Source organism: Watersipora subatra, chromosome 6, assembly GCF_963576615.1.
Source record: "Watersipora subatra chromosome 6, tzWatSuba1.1, whole genome shotgun sequence".
NCBI lineage: Eukaryota > Metazoa > Bryozoa > Gymnolaemata > Cheilostomatida > Watersiporidae > Watersipora > Watersipora subatra.
In genome coordinates, this window is record NC_088713.1 from 21525049 (window position 1) to 21547293 (window position 22245).

The 22245-nt window shown below is 29.6% G+C and overlaps 1 protein-coding gene across 1 annotated transcript in view; it reads left to right on the plus strand.

Annotated features, from left to right (window-relative positions):
- LOC137398116 (E3 ubiquitin-protein ligase RNF213-like) overlaps positions 1–21872 on the plus strand; it is an 82788-nt gene extending 60916 nt beyond the window's left edge. The window contains exons 12-16 of the mRNA XM_068084225.1: positions 9647–9785; positions 13271–13464; positions 13616–13770; positions 15159–15390; positions 21728–21872. Of these exons, the coding sequence (XP_067940326.1) occupies positions 9647–9785; positions 13271–13464; positions 13616–13770; positions 15159–15390; positions 21728–21872 (865 nt within the window). The remainder of the gene's footprint in view (positions 1–9646; positions 9786–13270; positions 13465–13615; positions 13771–15158; positions 15391–21727) is intronic.
- Positions 21873–22245: the final 373 nt, after the last annotated feature.

Consider the following 22245-nt stretch of genomic DNA (forward strand, 5'->3'; position numbering starts at 1 on the left):
CTCTATATAGTTTAATATAAGTAGAAGTGTTTATAAGTACTTCAGTAACAGTTTATAACTCTATATAGTTTAATATAGGTAGAAGTATTTATAAGTACCTCAGTAACAGTTTATAACTCTATATAGTTTAATATAGGTAGAAGTGTTTATAAGTACCACAGTAACAGTTTATAACTCTATATAGTTTAATATAGGTAGAAGTGTTTATAAGCACCTCATTAACAGTTTATAACTCCATATAGTTTAATATAGGTAGAAGTGTTTATAAGTACCTCAGTAACAGTTTATAACTCTATATAGTTTAATATAAGTAGAAGTGTTTATAAGTACCACAGTAACAGTTTATAACTCTATACAGTTTAATATAGGTAGAAGTGTTTATAAGCACCTCATTAACAGTTTATAACTCTATATAGTTTAATATAGGTAGGAGAGTTTATAAGTACCACAGTAACAGTTTATAACTGTATATAGTTTAATATATGTAGAAGTGTTTATAAGTACCTCAGTAACAATTTATAACTCTATATAGTTTAATATAAGTACAAGTGTTTATAAGTACTTCAGTAACAGTTTATAACTATATATAGTTTAATATAGGTAGAAGTGTTTATAAGCACCTCATTAACAGTTTATAACTCCATATAGTTTAATATAGGTAGAAGTGTTTATAAGTACCTCAGTAACAGTTTATATCTCTATATAGTTTAATATAGGTATAAGTGTTTATAAGTGCCTCAGTAACAGTTTATAACTCTATATAGTTTAATATAGGTAGAAGTGTTTATAAGTACCTTAGTAACAGTTTATAACTCTATATAGTTTAATATAGGTAGAAATGTTTATAAGTACCTCAGTAACAGTTTATAACTCTATATAGTTTAATATAAGTAGAAGTGTTTATAAGTACTTCAGTAACAGTTTATAACTCTATATAGTTTAATATAGGTAGAAGTATTTATAAGTACCTCAGTAACAGTTTATAACTCTATATAGTTTAATATAGGTAGAAGTGTTTATAAGTACCACAGTAACAGTTTATAACTCTATATAGTTTAATATAGGTAGAAGTGTTTATAAGCACCTCATTAACAGTTTATAACTCCATATAGTTTAATATAGGTAGAAGTGTTTATAAGTACCTCAGTAACAGTTTATAACTCTATATAGTTTAATATAAGTAGAAGTGTTTATAAGTACCACAGTAACAGTTTATAACTCTATATAGTTTAATATAGGTAGAAGTGTTTATAAGCACCTCATTAACAGTTTATAACTCTATATAGTTTAATATAGGTAGGAGAGTTTATAAGTACCACAGTAACAGTTTATAACTGTATATAGTTTAATATATGTAGAAGTGTTTATAAGTACCTCAGTAACAATTTATAACTCTATATAGTTTAATATAAGTACAAGTGTTTATAAGTACTTCAGTAACAGTTTATAACTATATATAGTTTAATATAGGTAGAAGTGGTTATAAGTACCACAGTAACAGTTTATAACTCTATATAGTTTAATATAAGTAGAAGTGTTTATAAGCACCTCATTAACAGTTTATATCTCTATATAGTTTAATATAGGTAGAAGTGTTTATAAGTACCTCAGTAACAATTTATAACTTTATATAGTTTAATATAAGTAGAAGTGTTTATAAGTACTTCAGTAACAGTTTATAACTCTATATAGTTTAATATAGGTAGAAGTATTTATAAGTACCTCAGTAACAGTTTATAACTCTATATAGTTTAATATAGGTAGAAGTGGTTATAAGTACCACAGTAACAGTTTATAACTCTATATAGTTTAATATAAGTAGAAGTGTTTATAAGTACATCAGTAACAATTTATAACTCTATATAGTTTAATATAGGTAGAAGTGTTTATAGGTACCACAGTAACAGTTTATAACTCTATATAGTTTAATATAGGTAGAAGTGGTTATAAGTACCACAGTAACAGTTTTTAACTCTGTATAGTTTAATATAAGTAGAAGTGTTTATAAGTACCTCAGTAACAATTTATAACTATATATAGTTTAATATAAGTAGAAGTCTTTATAAGTACCTCAGTAACAATTTATAACTCTATATAGTTTAATATAAGTAGAAGTGTTTATAAGTACATCAGTAACAATTTATAACTCTATATAGTTTAATATAAGTAGAAGTGTTTATAGGTACCACAGTAACAGTTTATAACTCTATATAGTTTAATATAAGTAGAAGTGTTTATAGGTACCACAGTAACAGTTTATAACTCTATATAGTTTAATATAGGTAGAAGTGGTTATAAGTACCACAGTAACAGTTTATATCTCTATATAGTTTAATATAGGTAGAAGTGTTTATAAGTACCTCAGTAACAGTTTATAACTCTATATAGTTTAATATAGGTAGAAGTGTTTATAAGCACCTCATTAACAGTTTATAACTCCATATAGTTTAATATAGGTAGAAGTGTTTATAAGTACCTCAGTAACAGTTTATATCTCTATATAGTTTAATATAGGTAGAAGTGTTTATAAGTACCACAGTAACAGTTTTTAACTCTATATAGTTTAATACAAGTAGAAGTGTTTATAGGCACCTCAGTAACAGTTTATAACTCTATATAGTTTAATATAAGTAGAAGTGTTTATAGGTACCACAGTAACAGTTTATAACTCTATATAGTTTAATATAGGTAGAAGTGGTTATAAGTACCACAGTAACAGTTTTTAACTCTGTATAGTTTAATATAAGTACAAGTGTTTATAAGTACTTCAGTAACAGTTTATAACTATATATAGTTTAATATAGGTAGAAGTGGTTATAAGTACCACAGTAACAGTTTATAACTCTATATAGTTTAATATAAGTAGAAGTGTTTATAAGTACCTCAGTGACAGTTAATAACTCTATATAGTTTAATATAAGTAGAAGTGTTTATAAGTACCACAGTAACAGTTTATAACTCTATATAGTTTAATATAGGTAGAAGTGTTTATAAGTACCTCAGTAACAGTTTATAACTCTATATAGTTTAATATAAGTAGAAGTGTTTATAAGCACCTCATTAACAGTTTATAACTCTATATAATTTAATATAGGTAGAAGTGTTTATAAGCACCTCAGTAACAGTTTATAACTCTATATAGTTTAATATAAGTAGAAGAGTTTATAATTACCTCAGTAACAGTTAATAACTCTATATAGTTTAATATAAGTAGAAGAGTTTATAAGTACCTCAGTAACAGTTTATAACTCTATATAGTTTAATATAGGTAGAAGAGTTTATAAGTACCACAGTAACAGTTTATAACTCTATATAGTTTAATATAGGTAGAAGTGTTTATAAGTACCTCAGTAACAGTTTATAACTCTATATAGTTTAATATAGGTAAAAGTGTTTATAAGTACCTCAGTAACAGTTTATAACTCTATAGTTTAATATAAGTAGAAGTGTTTATAAGTACTTCAGTAACAGTTTATAACTCTATATAGTTTAAGATAGGTAGAAGTATTTATAAGTACCTCAGTAACAGTTTATAACTCCATATAGTTTAATATAGGTAGAAGTGTTTATAAGTACCACAGTAACAGTTTATAACTCTATATAGTTAAATATAGGTAGAAGTGTTTATAAGCACCTCATTAACAGTTTATAACTCCATATAGTTTAATATAGGTAGAAGTGTTTATAAGTACCTCAGTAACAGTTTATATCTCTATATAGTTTAATATAGGTAGAAGTGTTTATAAGTACCTCAGTAACAGTTTATAACTCTATAGTTTAATATAAGTAGAAGTGTTTATAAGTACTGCAGTAACAGTTTATAACTCTATATAGTTTAATATAGGTAGAAGTATTTATAGGTACCTCAGTAACAGTTTATATCTCTATATAGTTTAATATAGGTAGAAGTGTTTATAAGTACCTCAGTAACAGTTTATAACTCTATATCGTTTAATATAGGTAGAAGTGTTTATAAGTACCACAGTAACAGTTTATAACTCTATATAGTTTAATATAGGTAGAAGTGTTTATAAGCACCTCATTAACAGTTTATAACTCCATATAGTTTAATATAGGTAGAAGTGTTTATAGGTACCTCAGTAACAGTTTATATCTCTATATAGTTTAATATAGGTAGAAGTGTTTATAAGTACCTCAGTAACAGTTTATAACTCTATATCGTTTAATATAGGTAGAAGTGTTTATAAGTACCACAGTAACAGTTTATAACTCTATATAGTTTAATATAGGTAGAAGTGTTTATAAGCACCTCATTAACAGTTTATAACTCCATATAGTTTAATATAGGTAGAAGTGTTTATAAGTACCTCAGTAACAGTTTATATCTCTATATAGTTTAATATAGGTATAAGTGTTTATAAGTGCCTCAGTAACAGTTTATAACTCTATATAGTTTAATATAGGTAGAAGTGTTTATAAGTACCTTAGTAACAGTTTATAACTCTATATAGTTTAATATAGGTAGAAATGTTTATAAGTACCTCAGTAACAGTTTATAACTCTATATAGTTTAATATAAGTAGAAGTGTTTATAAGTACTTCAGTAACAGTTTATAACTCTATATAGTTTAATATAGGTAGAAGTATTTATAAGTACCTCAGTAACAGTTTATAACTCTATATAGTTTAATATAGGTAGAAGTGTTTATAAGTACCACAGTAACAGTTTATAACTCTATATAGTTTAATATAGGTAGAAGTGTTTATAAGCACCTCATTAACAGTTTATAACTCCATATAGTTTAATATAGGTAGAAGTGTTTATAAGTACCTCAGTAACAGTTTATAACTCTATATAGTTTAATATAAGTAGAAGTGTTTATAAGTACCACAGTAACAGTTTATAACTCTATACAGTTTAATATAGGTAGAAGTGTTTATAAGCACCTCATTAACAGTTTATAACTCTATATAGTTTAATATAGGTAGGAGAGTTTATAAGTACCACAGTAACAGTTTATAACTGTATATAGTTTAATATATGTAGAAGTGTTTATAAGTACCTCAGTAACAATTTATAACTCTATATAGTTTAATATAAGTACAAGTGTTTATAAGTACTTCAGTAACAGTTTATAACTATATATAGTTTAATATAGGTAGAAGTGTTTATAAGCACCTCATTAACAGTTTATAACTCCATATAGTTTAATATAGGTAGAAGTGTTTATAAGTACCTCAGTAACAGTTTATATCTCTATATAGTTTAATATAGGTATAAGTGTTTATAAGTGCCTCAGTAACAGTTTATAACTCTATATAGTTTAATATAGGTAGAAGTGTTTATAAGTACCTTAGTAACAGTTTATAACTCTATATAGTTTAATATAGGTAGAAATGTTTATAAGTACCTCAGTAACAGTTTATAACTCTATATAGTTTAATATAAGTAGAAGTGTTTATAAGTACTTCAGTAACAGTTTATAACTCTATATAGTTTAATATAGGTAGAAGTATTTATAAGTACCTCAGTAACAGTTTATAACTCTATATAGTTTAATATAGGTAGAAGTGTTTATAAGTACCACAGTAACAGTTTATAACTCTATATAGTTTAATATAGGTAGAAGTGTTTATAAGCACCTCATTAACAGTTTATAACTCCATATAGTTTAATATAGGTAGAAGTGTTTATAAGTACCTCAGTAACAGTTTATAACTCTATATAGTTTAATATAAGTAGAAGTGTTTATAAGTACCACAGTAACAGTTTATAACTCTATATAGTTTAATATAGGTAGAAGTGTTTATAAGCACCTCATTAACAGTTTATAACTCTATATAGTTTAATATAGGTAGGAGAGTTTATAAGTACCACAGTAACAGTTTATAACTGTATATAGTTTAATATATGTAGAAGTGTTTATAAGTACCTCAGTAACAATTTATAACTCTATATAGTTTAATATAAGTACAAGTGTTTGTAAGTACTTCAGTAACAGTTTATAACTATATATAGTTTAATATAGGTAGAAGTGGTTATAAGTACCACAGTAACAGTTTATAACTCTATATAGTTTAATATAGGTAGAAGTGTTTATAAGCACCTCATTAACAGTTTATAACTCTATATAGTTTAATATAGGTAGGAGAGTTTATAAGTACCACAGTAACAGTTTATAACTGTATATAGTTTAATATATGTAGAAGTGTTTATAAGTACCTCAGTAACAATTTATAACTCTATATAGTTTAATATAAGTAGAAGTGTTTATAAGTACATCAGTAACAATTTATAACTCTATATAGTTTAATATAGGTAGAAGTGTTTATAGGTACCACAGTAACAGTTTATAACTCTATATAGTTTAATATAGGTAGAAGTGGTTATAAGTACCACAGTAACAGTTTTTAACTCTGTATAGTTTAATATAGGTAGAAGTGTTTATAAGTACCTCAGTAACAATTTATAACTATATATAGTTTAATATAAGTAGAAGTCTTTATAAGTACCTCAGTAACAATTTATAACTCTATATAGTTTAATATAAGTAGAAGTGTTTATAAGTACATCAGTAACAATTTATAACTCTATATAGTTTAATATAAGTAGAAGTGTTTATAGGTACCACAGTAACAGTTTATAACTCTATATAGTTTAATATAAGTAGAAGTGTTTATAGGTACCACAGTAACAGTTTATAACTCTATATAGTTTAATATAGGTAGAAGTGGTTATAAGTACCACAGTAACAGTTTATATCTCTATATAGTTTAATATAGGTAGAAGTGTTTATAAGTACCTCAGTAACAGTTTATAACTCTATATAGTTTAATATAGGTAGAAGTGTTTATAAGCACCTCATTAACAGTTTATAACTCCATATAGTTTAATATAGGTAGAAGTGTTTATAAGTACCTCAGTAACAGTTTATATCTCTATATAGTTTAATATAGGTAGAAGTGTTTATAAGTACCACAGTAACAGTTTTTAACTCTATATAGTTTAATACAAGTAGAAGTGTTTATAGGCACCTCAGTAACAGTTTATAACTCTATATAGTTTAATATAAGTAGAAGTGTTTATAGGTACCACAGTAACAGTTTATAACTCTATATAGTTTAATATAGGTAGAAGTGGTTATAAGTACCACAGTAACAGTTTTTAACTCTGTATAGTTTAATATAAGTACAAGTGTTTATAAGTACTTCAGTAACAGTTTATAACTATATATAGTTTAATATAAGTAGAAGTGTTTATAAGTACCACAGTAACAGTTTATAACTCTATATAGTTTAATATAAGTAGAAGTGTTTATAAGCACCTCATTAACAGTTTATATCTCTATATAGTTTAATATAGGTAGAAGTGTTTATAAGTACCTCAGTAACAATTTATAACTTTATATAGTTTAATATAGGTAGAAGTGGTTATAAGTACCACAGTAACAGTTTATAACTCTATATAGTTTAATATAAGTAGAAGTGTTTATAAGCACCTCATTAACAGTTTATATCTCTATATAGTTTAATATAGGTAGAAGTGTTTATAAGTACCTCAGTAACAATTTATAACTTTATATAGTTTAATATAAGTAGAAGTGTTTATAAGTACTTCAGTAACAGTTTATAACTCTATATAGTTTAATATAGGTAGAAGTATTTATAAGTACCTCAGTAACAGTTTATAACTCTATATAGTTTAATATAGGTAGAAGTGGTTATAAGTACCACAGTAACAGTTTATAACTCTATATAGTTTAATATAAGTAGAAGTGTTTATAAGTACATCAGTAACAATTTATTACTCTATATAGTTTAATATAGGTAGAAGTGTTTATAGGTACCACAGTAACAGTTTATAACTCTATATAGTTTAATATAGGTAGAAGTGGTTATAAGTACCACAGTAACAGTTTTTAACTCTGTATAGTTTAATATAAGTAGAAGTGTTTATAAGTACCTCAGTAACAATTTATAACTATATATAGTTTAATATAAGTAGAAGTCTTTATAAGTACCTCAGTAACAATTTATAACTCTATATAGTTTAATATAAGTAGAAGTGTTTATAAGTACATCAGTAACAATTTATAACTCTATATAGTTTAATATAAGTAGAAGTGTTTATAGGTACCACAGTAACAGTTTATAACTCTATATAGTTTAATATAAGTAGAAGTGTTTATAGGTACCACAGTAACAGTTTATAACTCTATATAGTTTAATATAGGTAGAAGTGGTTATAAGTACCACAGTAACAGTTTATATCTCTATATAGTTTAATATAGGTAGAAGTGTTTATAAGTACCTCAGTAACAGTTTATAACTCTATATAGTTTAATATAGGTAGAAGTGTTTATAAGCACCTCATTAACAGTTTATAACTCCATATAGTTTAATATAGGTAGAAGTGTTTATAAGTACCTCAGTAACAGTTTATATCTCTATATAGTTTAATATAGGTAGAAGTGTTTATAAGTACCACAGTAACAGTTTTTAACTCTATATAGTTTAATACAAGTAGAAGTGTTTATAGGCACCTCAGTAACAGTTTATAACTCTATATAGTTTAATATAAGTAGAAGTGTTTATAGGTACCACAGTAACAGTTTATAACTCTATATAGTTTAATATAGGTAGAAGTGTTTATAAGTACCACAGTAACAGTTTATAACTCTATATAGTTTAATATAGGTAGAAGTGTTTATAAGCACCTCATTAACAGTTTATAACTCCATATAGTTTAATATAGGTGGAAGTGTTTATAAGTACCTCAGTAACAGTTTATAACTCTATATAGTTTAATATAGGTAGAAGTGTTTATAAATACCACAGTAACAGTTTATAACTCTATAGTTTATTATAGGTAGAAGTGTTTATAAGTACCTCAGTAACAGTTTATAACTTTATATAGTTTAATATAGGTAGAAGTGTTGATAAGTACCTAAGTAATAGTTTATAACTCTATATAGTTTAATAGAGGCATAAGTGTTGATAAGTACCTAAGTAATAGTTTATAACTCTATATAGTTTAATATAGGTAGAAGTGTTGATAAGTACCTAAGTAATAGTTTATAACTCTATATAGTTTAATAGAGGCATAAGTGTTGATAAGTACCTAAGTAATAGTTTATAACTCTATATAGCTTAATATAGGTAGAATTGTTTATAAGTACCTCAGTAACAGTTAATAACTCTATGTAGTTTAATATAAGTAGAAGTGTTGATAAGTACCTAAGTAATAGTTTATAACTCTATATAGTTTAATATAGGTAGAAGTGTTTATAAGTACCTCAGTCACAGTTTATAACTCTATATAATTTAATATAGGTAGAAGTGTTTATAAGTACTTCAGTAACAGTTTATAACTCTATATAGTTTAATATAGGTAGAAGTGTTTATAAGTACCTCAGTAACAGTTCATAACTCTATATAGTTTGATATAGGTAGAAGTGTTTATAAGTACCTCAGTCACAGTTTATAACTCTATATAGTTTAATATAGGTAGAAGTATTTATAAGTACCTCAGTAACAGTTTATAACTCTATATAGTTTAATATAGGTAGAAGTGTTCCTTATCTCTACGGATTTGTTTTGTGTTGTAAATTATTACTGCACGATATCTATTTCTTGTAAATATGTTTATCATGATTGCGTGTACATACACATATCATGCATTCAGGGCCGACAGTCGCTACCTGCTGATACTAACAGAAAACCTGAGTGTCCTCAATGTGATCCTCGATGAGTTTTCTGCACAGAACCTGGAGCCTGAGGTTGTATTTGGTAGCAGATTCAGTGACGATGTTTCGTATACTCAGGTATACTTAAATTAATTTTCCCAATTGTTTTTTATGCCCTGGTACATAATGAATTAAGCCACTTGTTTGTCATTCTGGCAGCAAGCATACCGTGAACCTGAACCAAAATATGGTACTACATAATTGTTGTGAATTTCCTTAGGGTTTTAGCTGAAGTGATCTCTCTTCTGATGATTTGGATTTTTGTTGTAGTAAAAGTAAATTTGAGAAAAAACAAAGGTTTGGAACCTTTTTTAGATGTAAAGTAGATGAAGTGAGACTTAAGATTAAGCGCACAAAAGTAAATCTTCCAAAATCTGGTCAGGATTCATTTTACTTTTGAAATGATCATTTTATAGCTACACGCTATTATCAGTTATTGTAAGAAACCTGCTATTTGAACAGTATTAAGAAATTATATCTTGTTATTTCTGGTTATTATTACGGGCAACGCGATTATCGCCTATTTTTTGCTCTTTTTTCTTGTTTAGCAATATTAAGCTTTGTGGATGCATTAAATTTGCTAACTTACCTCCAACTTTTCAAAGATCTCTTAATAAATGTGCATTGAAACCGAGAAATATTTCTACCATCTGATATCTGTTGCTTGCAAATGACCTGCAATGATATTATGGTCTGTGTTATTCTTAGCAATTTGCTGTCATTTTCAATTTTTATGTTATTCTAATTTTGAAGACATATTTTTATTTATTATGTATATTTAACAATGTTGTATAAAAACTCATTTCACTCATTGATGTGTTTGCTACAGTTTTAGTCGAAACTAACTTTTCATGTGTGATAGAAGTAAAATTATGAGCATCGATCCATTGTAAGCTGCGTTAAGATAGCCGCGAATATGCGATTAAATAACATGCTATAAATCTGCATATTTATATGAGTTATATAAGGATAATCCATTAAATAATACAACTATATATTTATGAACAAGTAAAATAAATGAACCTTACTTATATGACATGCCGAAACAAAATTTACCGTTTTTAAAACAAAAATATTTCCATAGTTTGCTCGGAGAGCTGCATTCCGATTGTTGCTTTCGATGGAACGAACATCTTCTAGTTGTCCAATACTTTCCACACTGTCTTATGGCCTTAACTCTTCTTCTGCACTGCTGAACTAGTTGATATTAGAGTCAAAACAATTTTTGTCAGAACAACACTTTCACGCGCTGCATTTACCACAAATGCGATGCATAAAAGTTCGCTCCCTAAACGTTACTTTTGATCCGAAACTTGCAAACCGGTTTTTATATGCATGTCTTTCAAAGTATTTAGACTGCGTTAAATGCAAAACTACTATTAGCCTGAGACAGCAATTATTTTTATAGCGTCGCTTAGAAAGTTCTTCTACTATCGTAAATTTAAGCTGTTTGTTATTTATGTAGGCTTATGTTTGCCAATCTATGTAGGCGAACTACTACTCGTCTGGAACCTTTATTGATTATTTTCATGGTGTTGCTTTCAAAGAAAAAAAGTGTAATCTTTGGAATTGGAGAAAGAGAGAATTACTTGTTATTAATATAAACGATTTATTAATGATTTTGAAGACACTTTTTCTACTGATCAGTTGATATTATTGGTTAATAAAGGTCAAATAATGTCAAGGTGGCGGGCAAGTGGAAGTGGTGTTCTATTGGAGGGTAGTCGTCTATTACAGGTTTTACGTTCACTATGAATTCTCAAGTCCTTCAAAATGATTGCTTTTAAAGTTCTAAAACTTTAACAATATGGCTGCTTACTTCAAGGATTAAATACGTAAACAAATACTTTTAGTCAATCTGAAATTTGTCATCTTATAAGGTGAAGGAATATTAGAGATGGGGAATTGAATTAATCTTGCCATTGTAACAGTTATACATATCTACTATGTTTTGGAACAAGTAATTTGATGGTTACAAACTATAAAGAGAATAAAATAAACACTAAGAGAACTTTATTGTATAATATGCAAATGGCAATGAAATTGCATGACAAAAACAAATGCGAAGTTTGCTAGAAGATATACTGAAATAGAGATTGTTAGAACTGTTGATACCTTGCACATCTAAGTTTAATATTTAATGATGTTTCTCTATTGTCATTAGCTAAACTAATAAACGTTTTGTATCTAAAATTATTTTTATTAAAATAAATATATATTTGCAAAGTACATCAATCATATGGATGAAGTACAGGCAAAAATAAAGTTGATATGTCACATATCCGTGTGCTACAAACTTTTTGTCGGTTGTATTGGAGAAGAGCAAGAGGTGCTATAACCTCCAACTTAAATTCTTAAACAGGCAAGGTTTTTCAAATGTAAATAATCTTACAAGTGATGTTTTGAATTTGACTGCTTTCCAGTGTTTATGAATAATTGTGTGCATTGTTATTCTCAGGGCTTTATTAGCCCACTTGATGATTTTTAGAAATATTGAACTGCTATGGTACTGGCGAATTGAATATTAAATTATGAAAGCTTGATCTTAAATATGCTATCAAAAGATTTTTATTATGGCATTAATTGGTACTTTCTCTTTACAATATCTAGAACCTCGTTGTATAGATATCGTTCACTATTTTCAGCATTGATGAGGCGACATGAAAGCTGTCAAATTTTAGATAATTGCAAACAAGTTTAGAGCTTACATAACATCATTTATTAAAATGTAATAGTACAGTACCCCTGTATTTGTGCTGGGAATGTAAAAAAAGACATTTAACAACACTTTTGGTACCAATTCAGTAGCTATGACTCCTCGTCAAGCTATAATTACATTATGTTTGTATCTCTCTGAAATATGCCTTATTGAGTACTATGATCCATTTAAAAGTGAACACCTTCATGTTGTAATGGCCAACGAATTTGAAAATAAAAGTATAAAAGCTAATAATCTTTCTGTTTGTCTTAAAACAAAAAAAATTGGTAGAATAATATAACATGCTAGCGATTACTTTATTTTAAACAAGATTTATTCGGTATATCATGGCAATGGTCATTCACTTCCTTCGAATGTAATAATACATAATCTGTAATAACACACGATTAACAGAAAAATTTAAGCTCCACAATTATTGTAGCAATTGTTTGTTTAGCATATCTATAATGTATTTATTACATATCTATTACATCAAATATCCTGCTTAAAACTTAGTTCTAGGTTTGTAAAGTGTAGTTGGTAACTAATGTTAGCAAATATGTTTGTAATAATTATCACGCAAGAGGAGAACCAATAACCTTTGTAAACTTGAGCCAATTTACAGTGCAAATACATGTAATGATATTTTCGACTGAAAATAATTTTTAGCTTTACAACTTACACAATTACAAACATTTTTTGCTTTTAATATTAATAGATACTTTGTTGAAAACATTGAAACAGTAAAGCATATCATGCAAGAACATATAAAATAAGTTCACTGGCGCTGCATAAGCCGGCCATTCGAAGAAGCCCAGGTTAACTTGTGCAGTAGTTTTCTATTTGCAACATAAATTTATGTCAGGTGTGCCACAACGTCTACCGAATAAAGATGTGCATGGACATTGGAAGACCAGTAATCCTTCTCAACCTTGATGACCTCTACGAAAGCCTCTATGATACTCTCAATCAGTATTTCTCTATGTGGGGAAATAAGAAGTTTGTAGATCTTGGTCTCGGAACCCACAGAGTGAAAGCCTTTGTTCATGACTCATTCAGGTGATTTTATTAAATTTAAAATAAAGGTCAGATATTTGAAGGACCAATCCTTGCTCTGTTTTGCTTAGGACATTATCCATTTTTTCAGAGAAATACTGTAATCAACCTACTGCTAAATCTGAATATGTGTATATTAAAAGTTATGTTTTAGACTTGTGCTGATAGCAGAGAAGAGCAAAGTACACTCAAAGTTTCCTATTCCTTTAATAAACCGACTAGAGAAGCACTACATGTCCGCTACATCCTTACTAGACGAGGGCCAGAAAGGAGTCAGAGACAGGCTAGAGAAGTGGATGCAGAAATTTTGTAAACCTAAAAGGACTCTGAGGTTAACATTTACTTACTCTTATCATTTTAGGTCAACTATGTCTGAACGCTCTTTCTCTGCTGAGAAAATCTTGAAGAATTTCAAAAAGTTTGCTATTGGGAACAGCTAAGATCTTGAGGCGAATATTTATGCTCAACTTCCCAGGTCTCTGGTAGGAGACCCGAGTTAGAGCATAAATTACCACCCATATGTGTTAACCGGGGTGAGAGACCAATTTATATATATGTATATATCTATATATACATATATATATATATATATATGTATTTATATCTATATATACATATATATATGTATATACATGTATGCATATATATGTATATATATAGATAAATATATATACATGTACACTATATGTATATATGAATATATATGTATATATACATGTACATATATGTAAATGTGTGTATGAATACATGTATATACATTATATACATACATGTATATATATACATGATATAATACATGTATATATACATGTATATATACATTTATATATAGTAACTAAAAGCAGGTGCAAAAGCAAATATAATTAGAACTCTACACTAAAAACCTAAAAGGTAATTAGTGGAGTATAGAATGATAGAAAAAGTATTAGGAAGATAAATTTTCAGTAAAAGTGCTACAAATCTATTTGGTCGGAGGTACCCCTCAGGTGCTTTGACTTAAAAACTGCGCCTAAGGAATCCATCGCACAAAACAGGTTTGTAGCGCTTTTACTGAAAATTTACATTCTTCCTAATACTTTTTCTACCCTATATATTTCTATATATCGCTGATTATAAAATGTGTGGTTTATGCATGTATACATGTACATGTGCGCATGTGTGTATATGTGTGTTCATATAGCTAGCTTAAAAACTGTTAGCACTTAGAATTTGCTTACTGTCAGATTTTAGAGTATGACCTTTGCCATCGTCAGACTACCCTCTAAAGCCTGGTTCCCATATCGATTGCGATACTCCGGCGGTAACATGCGCAGCAAAACGCTTGCGATGCTGGCTCGGCGGGATATGTTCACATAAAAGCCACATCATTAATAATATCGTAAACATAATTGCGTAATCAAATAAAATGTTCGCTCGCCATGCCGTTCCTATAATGGTGACCTTTACTTGTACAGTGCATTTCGGGAAAGTTTTGCCTGCGGCCGTTTGCGAAATTTGAACAGCGCTAAACTATTAGGTGCCGCCGGCAACTACCGGCGGTCCTCGGTGCATACATTCCCATTTCATCGTTAATAGCCTGCGGTGTGTCGCTGGTGCTTTGCGACGTATATGGGAACCAAGCTTTAATGAACAGTGCGTCAAAACAATATTTGAAGATGTTTTCGGCAAGATGAGAAAAAACTCTGATTAAAATTCAGTCAATATGTTTCCTGTTTATATGAATAGCCAAGCGTGCCCAATGACTTGTGAAAGCTGTGATACTCATCTGAGCTCACCATATCATCTTGTACCTTGCCACCATTACATCGGAAAATGTTGCCGTGATCGTATGACCTTGCAACAATCTAAAACTTGCCCGAAGAAAGACTGTGGTAAAGCTTTAGATGAAGACTTTCAGTGGCAGATTGATGAGAGAGCCTTAAAGAACAGGTAAGAGCAGACCTATGTGTAGTACTAATTGGTTTATATTGATGTGCAGACCAGGTAACAGTACAAAAAGCAAAAGAAATATCCTTGTCACATTATGATAACATATTTAAGTAGCAATTCTTAACACCCTAAAACTTATGCTTACATGCATGCAAAAATCAGTTTCACATTTAAATGGAGTGATGGTGCTTGTGAAAAACTTGTTTATTATGTGCAAAACATGATGCGATGTTTGTAAATACTATAACTTATAACGCCTAACCCTTTTTTTCAGGTGAATATTCAGGACTTTATCAGACCTGCTGGGCAAATTAATTTACCAAAAAATCACTTTCTTTTAAAAGGTTTATACAATCTTTTGTATGTTATTGTTTGCATATATCTCTGTATAAATGTGCATGTGCATACATGTACGTATATGTCTATATGTATATATATATAAATATATATATATGTATATATATATAAATATATATAAAATTGGGTAAAAATGAAAGTTAAAGTTAAGTTTAAAACAACTTTATTACTAATAGTTTCATATTGCCATGCAATAATCATCAGATAAAATTGTTAGCACTGAAAACGACTTATATATAGATGGAAATAAAAGCGTAGGTCTTAAAATACCTAAATACACCACTGATACGTAGGATTAAAATTAGCATTAGCAAGCAACACGATTTAAAGCCTCAACAATGCAGAAGTTTAAAAGTTAAGTCTTAAAATTGCTTAAAAGGAATTTGCCAGCATGTCTACATGTTGAAACTAGTTCACAGCATTTGTTTAAGGTAGCAATGTTAGGATTGTATTGACAAACGCTGTGAACTAGTTTCAACATGTAGACATGCTGGCAAATTCCTTTTAAGCAATTTTAAGACTTAACTTTTAAACTTCTGCATTGTTGAGGCTTTAAATCGTGTTGCTTGCTAATGCTAATTTTAATCCTACGTATCAGTGGTGTATTTAGGTATTTTAAGACCTACGCTTTTATTTCCATCTATATATAAGTCGTTTTCAGTGCTAACAATTTTATCTGATGATTATTGCATGGCAATATGAAACTATTAGTAATAAAGTTGTTTTAAACTTAACTTTAACTTTCATTTTTACCCAATTTTACATCGCTCTATTTTAATATTGAGCACTTTCATGCAAGAGACTGTTCATACTGCATCTACTGTATATAAATATATATATATATATATGTCTACTATATAAACGGCAATCGTTGTCTATCTGTCTATCTATCTGTCTGTCCGCTTTATAGAGTACCGTACTTTTCGGACTATTAGCCGCTACTAAGTATCTAGGGCGCATTAACGAGAATCTCCGGTTATTGCGCCTCATAACCTATTCATCGTTTGCCGTTTTCACCCCAAAATTATGTAATAATTACAACTCTACGGCTTTCTTTTAGCTACATGACACGCGATGCTTTTTTGTCCTCGACGTATTAGGGCTAATTTGTTTTCGGCAAAACGATATCGACAATAGACTCTCTCGATATTAGAATTTGGCGACTAAATTTTATTAATTCTATGAAACACGATGCAGTTTTTGTGAACCTCTATTTCTGGCTTTTCTTAAGATTCAATTGCTAAATCGCTGTTAAGGTCACTACTTTTCACGCGAACAATTGTATTATCTCGAGTAGGAGTAACATCTATATTCTCTCACCTTCGATCAGACAAAGACACTACAATAATTTATTTTTACATAACATATCGTTGTAGCAGTATCATCGTATTCAGAGTTTTGGTGGATAGCTGTTGGTGGAACAGTAACTTTTTTATACACACACTTTTATGCAAGAATTGTTATTATTAATTCAACATATTCACGAATGTTATTTTGTTTTCTCAGTTTGTATTAATTGTATCATTAACGAATCATCTCATAATGTAATCGTAGCAAAACAGACTCAATTTAGCTATTACTTGCTAATTTTTTCATTGTTACATCTAAACCCTTTATAGTCGTTTTATTTTTAAAGATTATTTGACCTGCACAAAACCTTTTTTGTCATGATATGAAGTTTAAAAGTTGTTTGACAAAGTAAATTTGAAAACCTTCACAGTTGTTTTAGGTAAAATGGCAAATGTTGTTATATGTTAAATACAAATCAATTTTCTGTTCAGTGTTTTTTTTATTACCCGGGCAACGCTGGGTTGTACAGCTAGATGTATTAGCTTACACACCTTTCCTGTTAAATCTAACCAGTTAGTTTTTCGTAATTATTTTCACATTTTACAACAAACATTTGTAAGATTACTGTAAGATTTATCGTGTAAGATTGCAAGTATCAGTTATTCTCCACTATCTTATATTTACATACATTTACATATAGTAGATATTTAAATTCTCTTATTACACTTATAAACTTCTTATGACTTTTGAAGTTTATAATATAAGTTTTTTAAAGTTTGTTTCATCGTTGTTATTATTCCAACTTGCATTCTTTTAAATATAAATTGAGTATCGTGTTTGAAGTTTAAACATTATTCATTTTCCTATCACTGTTATTATTACTTGATTAGTTTCCAATTCATTATTAATATTATTCTTTTATTCAACCATTTTTGGCAGACATTGTTTTAATAAAATTTCAACTACAAAATACTATGATATTCTGTCATATTTTTTAGTATCGTCGTATTCAAAGAATTGATGGATAGTTTCTGATGGGACAGTAATCTTTTTATACCCACACACTTTTATGCAAGAATTGCTACTATTAATTCAACATATTCATGATTTTTATTTTGTTTTCTCAGTTTGTATTAATCATATCATTACCGTATTATCTTTTATTGTAATTGTTGCAAAACCAACTTAATTTAGCTATTACTTGCTAATTATTTGAAATTTACATCTAATCCCTTTTACAATTGTTTCGTTTTTTTAATTTATTAGACTGGCAGAAAACCTTTTCCTCATGATATGGAGTTTGAAAGTTACAGTTGTTTGACAAAGTTTGATAAAACTTTACGGTTGTTTTTATTTTCTCAAATTATTTCAACTACACAAAACACTTTTCTCATGATAGGTTACCTATCATGTTTTTTCTTGTTACTTATGTAGTTTGAATGTTAGAATGGCAAATGTTGTTATATTTGTTAAAAATACAAATAGATTTTCTGTGCAAAGACTTTTTTATTACCCGGGTACAAGTACAGCTTATGGTGCAAAATGTTGAAAAAATACTTTACCGAAGTTGTTTTCTCGCCTTGAAGCGGATTAAAATTTACATTATTTTATTTTAATGGGAAAAATTGTTTCAGATCTCGAAGTTCTAGAACTGATTATGTTCGAAAACTGAGGTTCCACTATACGTTATCAAAAGATATAGGTCGCTGAAAGTTATGAAATTTTAAATTTACATTGGTTTGAAAACCTTTAGTTGTTTTATTTATTTTTAAATCAGTTGTTCTGCTCAAAACCTTTTCCTCATGATATGAAGTTTGAAAGTTGTAGTTGTGTGAAAAAGTTTGAAAACCTTTACAGTTGTTTTATTTTCTCTCTTAATTTATTTCAACTACACAAAACTCTTCTTTCATGATATGTAGTTTGAAAGTTAGAATGGCAAATGTTGTTATAAAAAATTATATTAAATACAAATCAATTTTCTGTGCAATGACTTTTTTTACTTCCCGGGCAACGCCGGGTAGCACAGCTAGGCTTGGGACCGTGGCGTCACTCGGGGATGCGCGGGTTACCTTTTTTGCCCCGAGTGCAGCAAGAGTCTACAAGCGCGGCTTTCCGGATGAATGAGTTGGTGAGTGCGAGACAATTGAGTGCTAGGCAATTGATTGCGAGACGATTGGTTGCGAGTGCAAGGTGATTAATTGCAAGGCGAGTGCGAGGTGATTGATTGCAAGTGCGAGGTGATTGATTGCAAGACGATTGATTGCGAGGCGAGTGCGAGGTGATTGCAAGGCGAGTGCATGGCAATTGATTGCGAGGAGAGTGCAAGGCGATTGATTGCGAGGCGGGCCGATTGATTGCAAGGCGATTGATTGTGAGTGCGAAGCGATTGATTGCGAGGTGAGTGCAAGAACGCAATTTTCAACTGCGAGGCGTGTGAAAACTGGTCAGCCGAGGCGGAGCTCAGCGGCAAAAGTGCGCGATCGTCAACTGCAAATATAGACGGGTATGAACGGATGCATGAATCTAGACACATGAATCTAGAATATTTACTAGATTTTACACGCATCTAGCTGTAAGACACATTGCAGATTTCCATTGTTCTCCCCAACATTGACATGTATATGTGCATGCATTCTTTGATCAGGACAACAATTTCGGTAGACTGTATATTTGGAGTTGTTTTACAGTATGAAAGACGACTCTCAATAAAACTATTGCTTTACGTAAATCTGTTCCCGAACATGGGTAATGCAGCTAGTATATATATATATATACTAGCTGTGCTATCCGGCGTTATTTGGGTAAGAAAAAAGTCTTTGGACAAAAAATTGATTTGTATTTAACATATAACAACATTTGCCATTCTAACTATCAAACTACATATCATGAGAGAAGAGTTTTGTGTAGTTGAAATAAATTAAGAGAGAAAATAAAACAACTGTAAAGGTTTTCAAACTTTTTCACACAACTACAACTTTCAAACTTCATATCATGAGGAAAAGGTTTTGAGCAGAACAACTGATTTAAAAATAAATAAAACAACTAAAGGTTTTCAAACCAATGTAAATTTAAAATTTCATAACTTTCAGCGACCATATCATATCATATAATGAAAAAGCGTTTTGTCTTATAAACAATGAAAAATAGTGAGAGTTTTTGCTATTGGCCTGCGCGCTATTAGCCAGTATGTTTAATAATGTGAGAAAATCTTCTCGTGACGTTACGCTATGACCCACATCGTATGCAAATTAGTTAGGTATTTTATCTCATATAACGACTCCTATTGGCTATCTAGCAATTTGATTCATGTAGCCTAGTGGATAGGGTGTCAGACTAGCAAATGGCTGGGTCCGAGATCGAATCTTCAGTATGGAAACTTTGTTCCAAAATTTTAAGATTTATCGCCGGACAATCAATCATACAAACATATCCACGGACAAACTTTGAGAAATATATATATATATATTTCTCAAAGTATAAATATATAAGAAATATATATATGTATATATATATATATATATACGTATATACGTATATACGTATATATATATAATCATGCTACAGACAGTACTGTTTCGGCTATTGAAGCCTCATCAGTGCAGCTCAGAGCTTAGGCAAGGGACACAAATCCCATTACCCATGAGAGTTGACTTCCTGCCGCGAAACAACTAAGTTGCCTCGCAGACTTTAAGGAAGTCAATGTGATGACACCAGAGTGCTCAAATCACAAAAGTGATGAGCTTTGCACAAAGGCTAATAGTGCCGCACCTCTCACAGAGCGCTCAACCAAACCGAAGTGAGGGAGCATATACTCATGCTACAGACAGTACTGTTTCGGCTATTGAAGCCTCATCAGTGCAGCTCAGAGCTTAGGCAAGGGACACAAATCCCATTACCAATGAGAGTTGACTTCCTGCCATGAAACAACTAAGTTGCCTCACAGACATTAAATGTTGACTTGCAAAAAAATTCACATTACAGTTATTTGGTATCAAAAGATTCACCATGTCTTACTCTGTTGTGTTGCAAGTGCCAAATGTGTGGAAATGTGATTACAAGCTCGTAAAAGCTTAAAAACGAAAAGCCACCGTAGATTGGAATCTCTTTATTTCGAAGACGTAGCCATGAAATTTGGTTAATGTCTCGTCACGTATGTTCTCATGTGAATTGATAGGCCAACAAAAAGGTCAATATAAAACTTCTTTAGAGGTTTTTGTTGATGGCAAATGACAGAAAAAAGTCGAAAAATATTTTATCGATTTATGGTGAGGATAAACAAAGTATTGTGTTTTATTGAGTGTAATGCAAAAAAATCTTATAATTTGTCATCGTAATCCAATGAGCATTGTATTAATGAGTGTGTGTTATAATGAAAAAGATATACAGTATATGGTAAGAACTATAATGGGGATGGTAAGATTGGCATAGCCTTGTTGTTAGGTATGCGTATCTACTAACTTGCGGATGCAATCTTCCTGAGTTTATATCCAGTAGAAAGCGACATATTTCATTCCTAGTTTTTAATTGTGGTAGCTAGACAGACAACAAACCACAACAAATGACAAACTTTAATATACATATACATGTATATAGGCTACATATAAAAGTACACATTATCATTACAATACTAAAAATAATAATTCTTTGTGGTCGTGTTTCCTTGCTAAGCAAAAAAGTCTTTTTATTGCAGACAATACTTTGAAAAGTCCAATGTCACATCGTCATTCATTGGCTACAGTTCAGAGATGGTCTCACTCATTGTGAAACAGACATCAGAAGAAGTTCCTCCATTAGGTCTGTCGTACGACAAAATCTTGGAGGAGGTAAAAGCCTAACAAAATCTGTTCTTTGGTAGACATATTGTAAAGTGTACTAGAACGCATCGGCTTAAGTTGGCCCATTTAAAAAACTTGGTTTGAGTAGTGTTTTCCATACATAGTTATACATGTGTTTTTTATGCAGGTCTAATAGTTTACTTCATGCTATTAGGCCAACCTATTCAAATGTTGATTTTATCGGTTACTAAAACTTCTGAACCTTTGACACATTTCTTGACCATTACAACTTGACTAAACTTTTTTTTGAACTGTTGTTATTTTTATTTGCATTTTAAATGTTTATCCACTCAATCTCTTTGAATTTAAATCACCTCTGAATATGATTAGAAAAAATTATCTTTACCGCAACTCATTTTAGTATTATTATTGG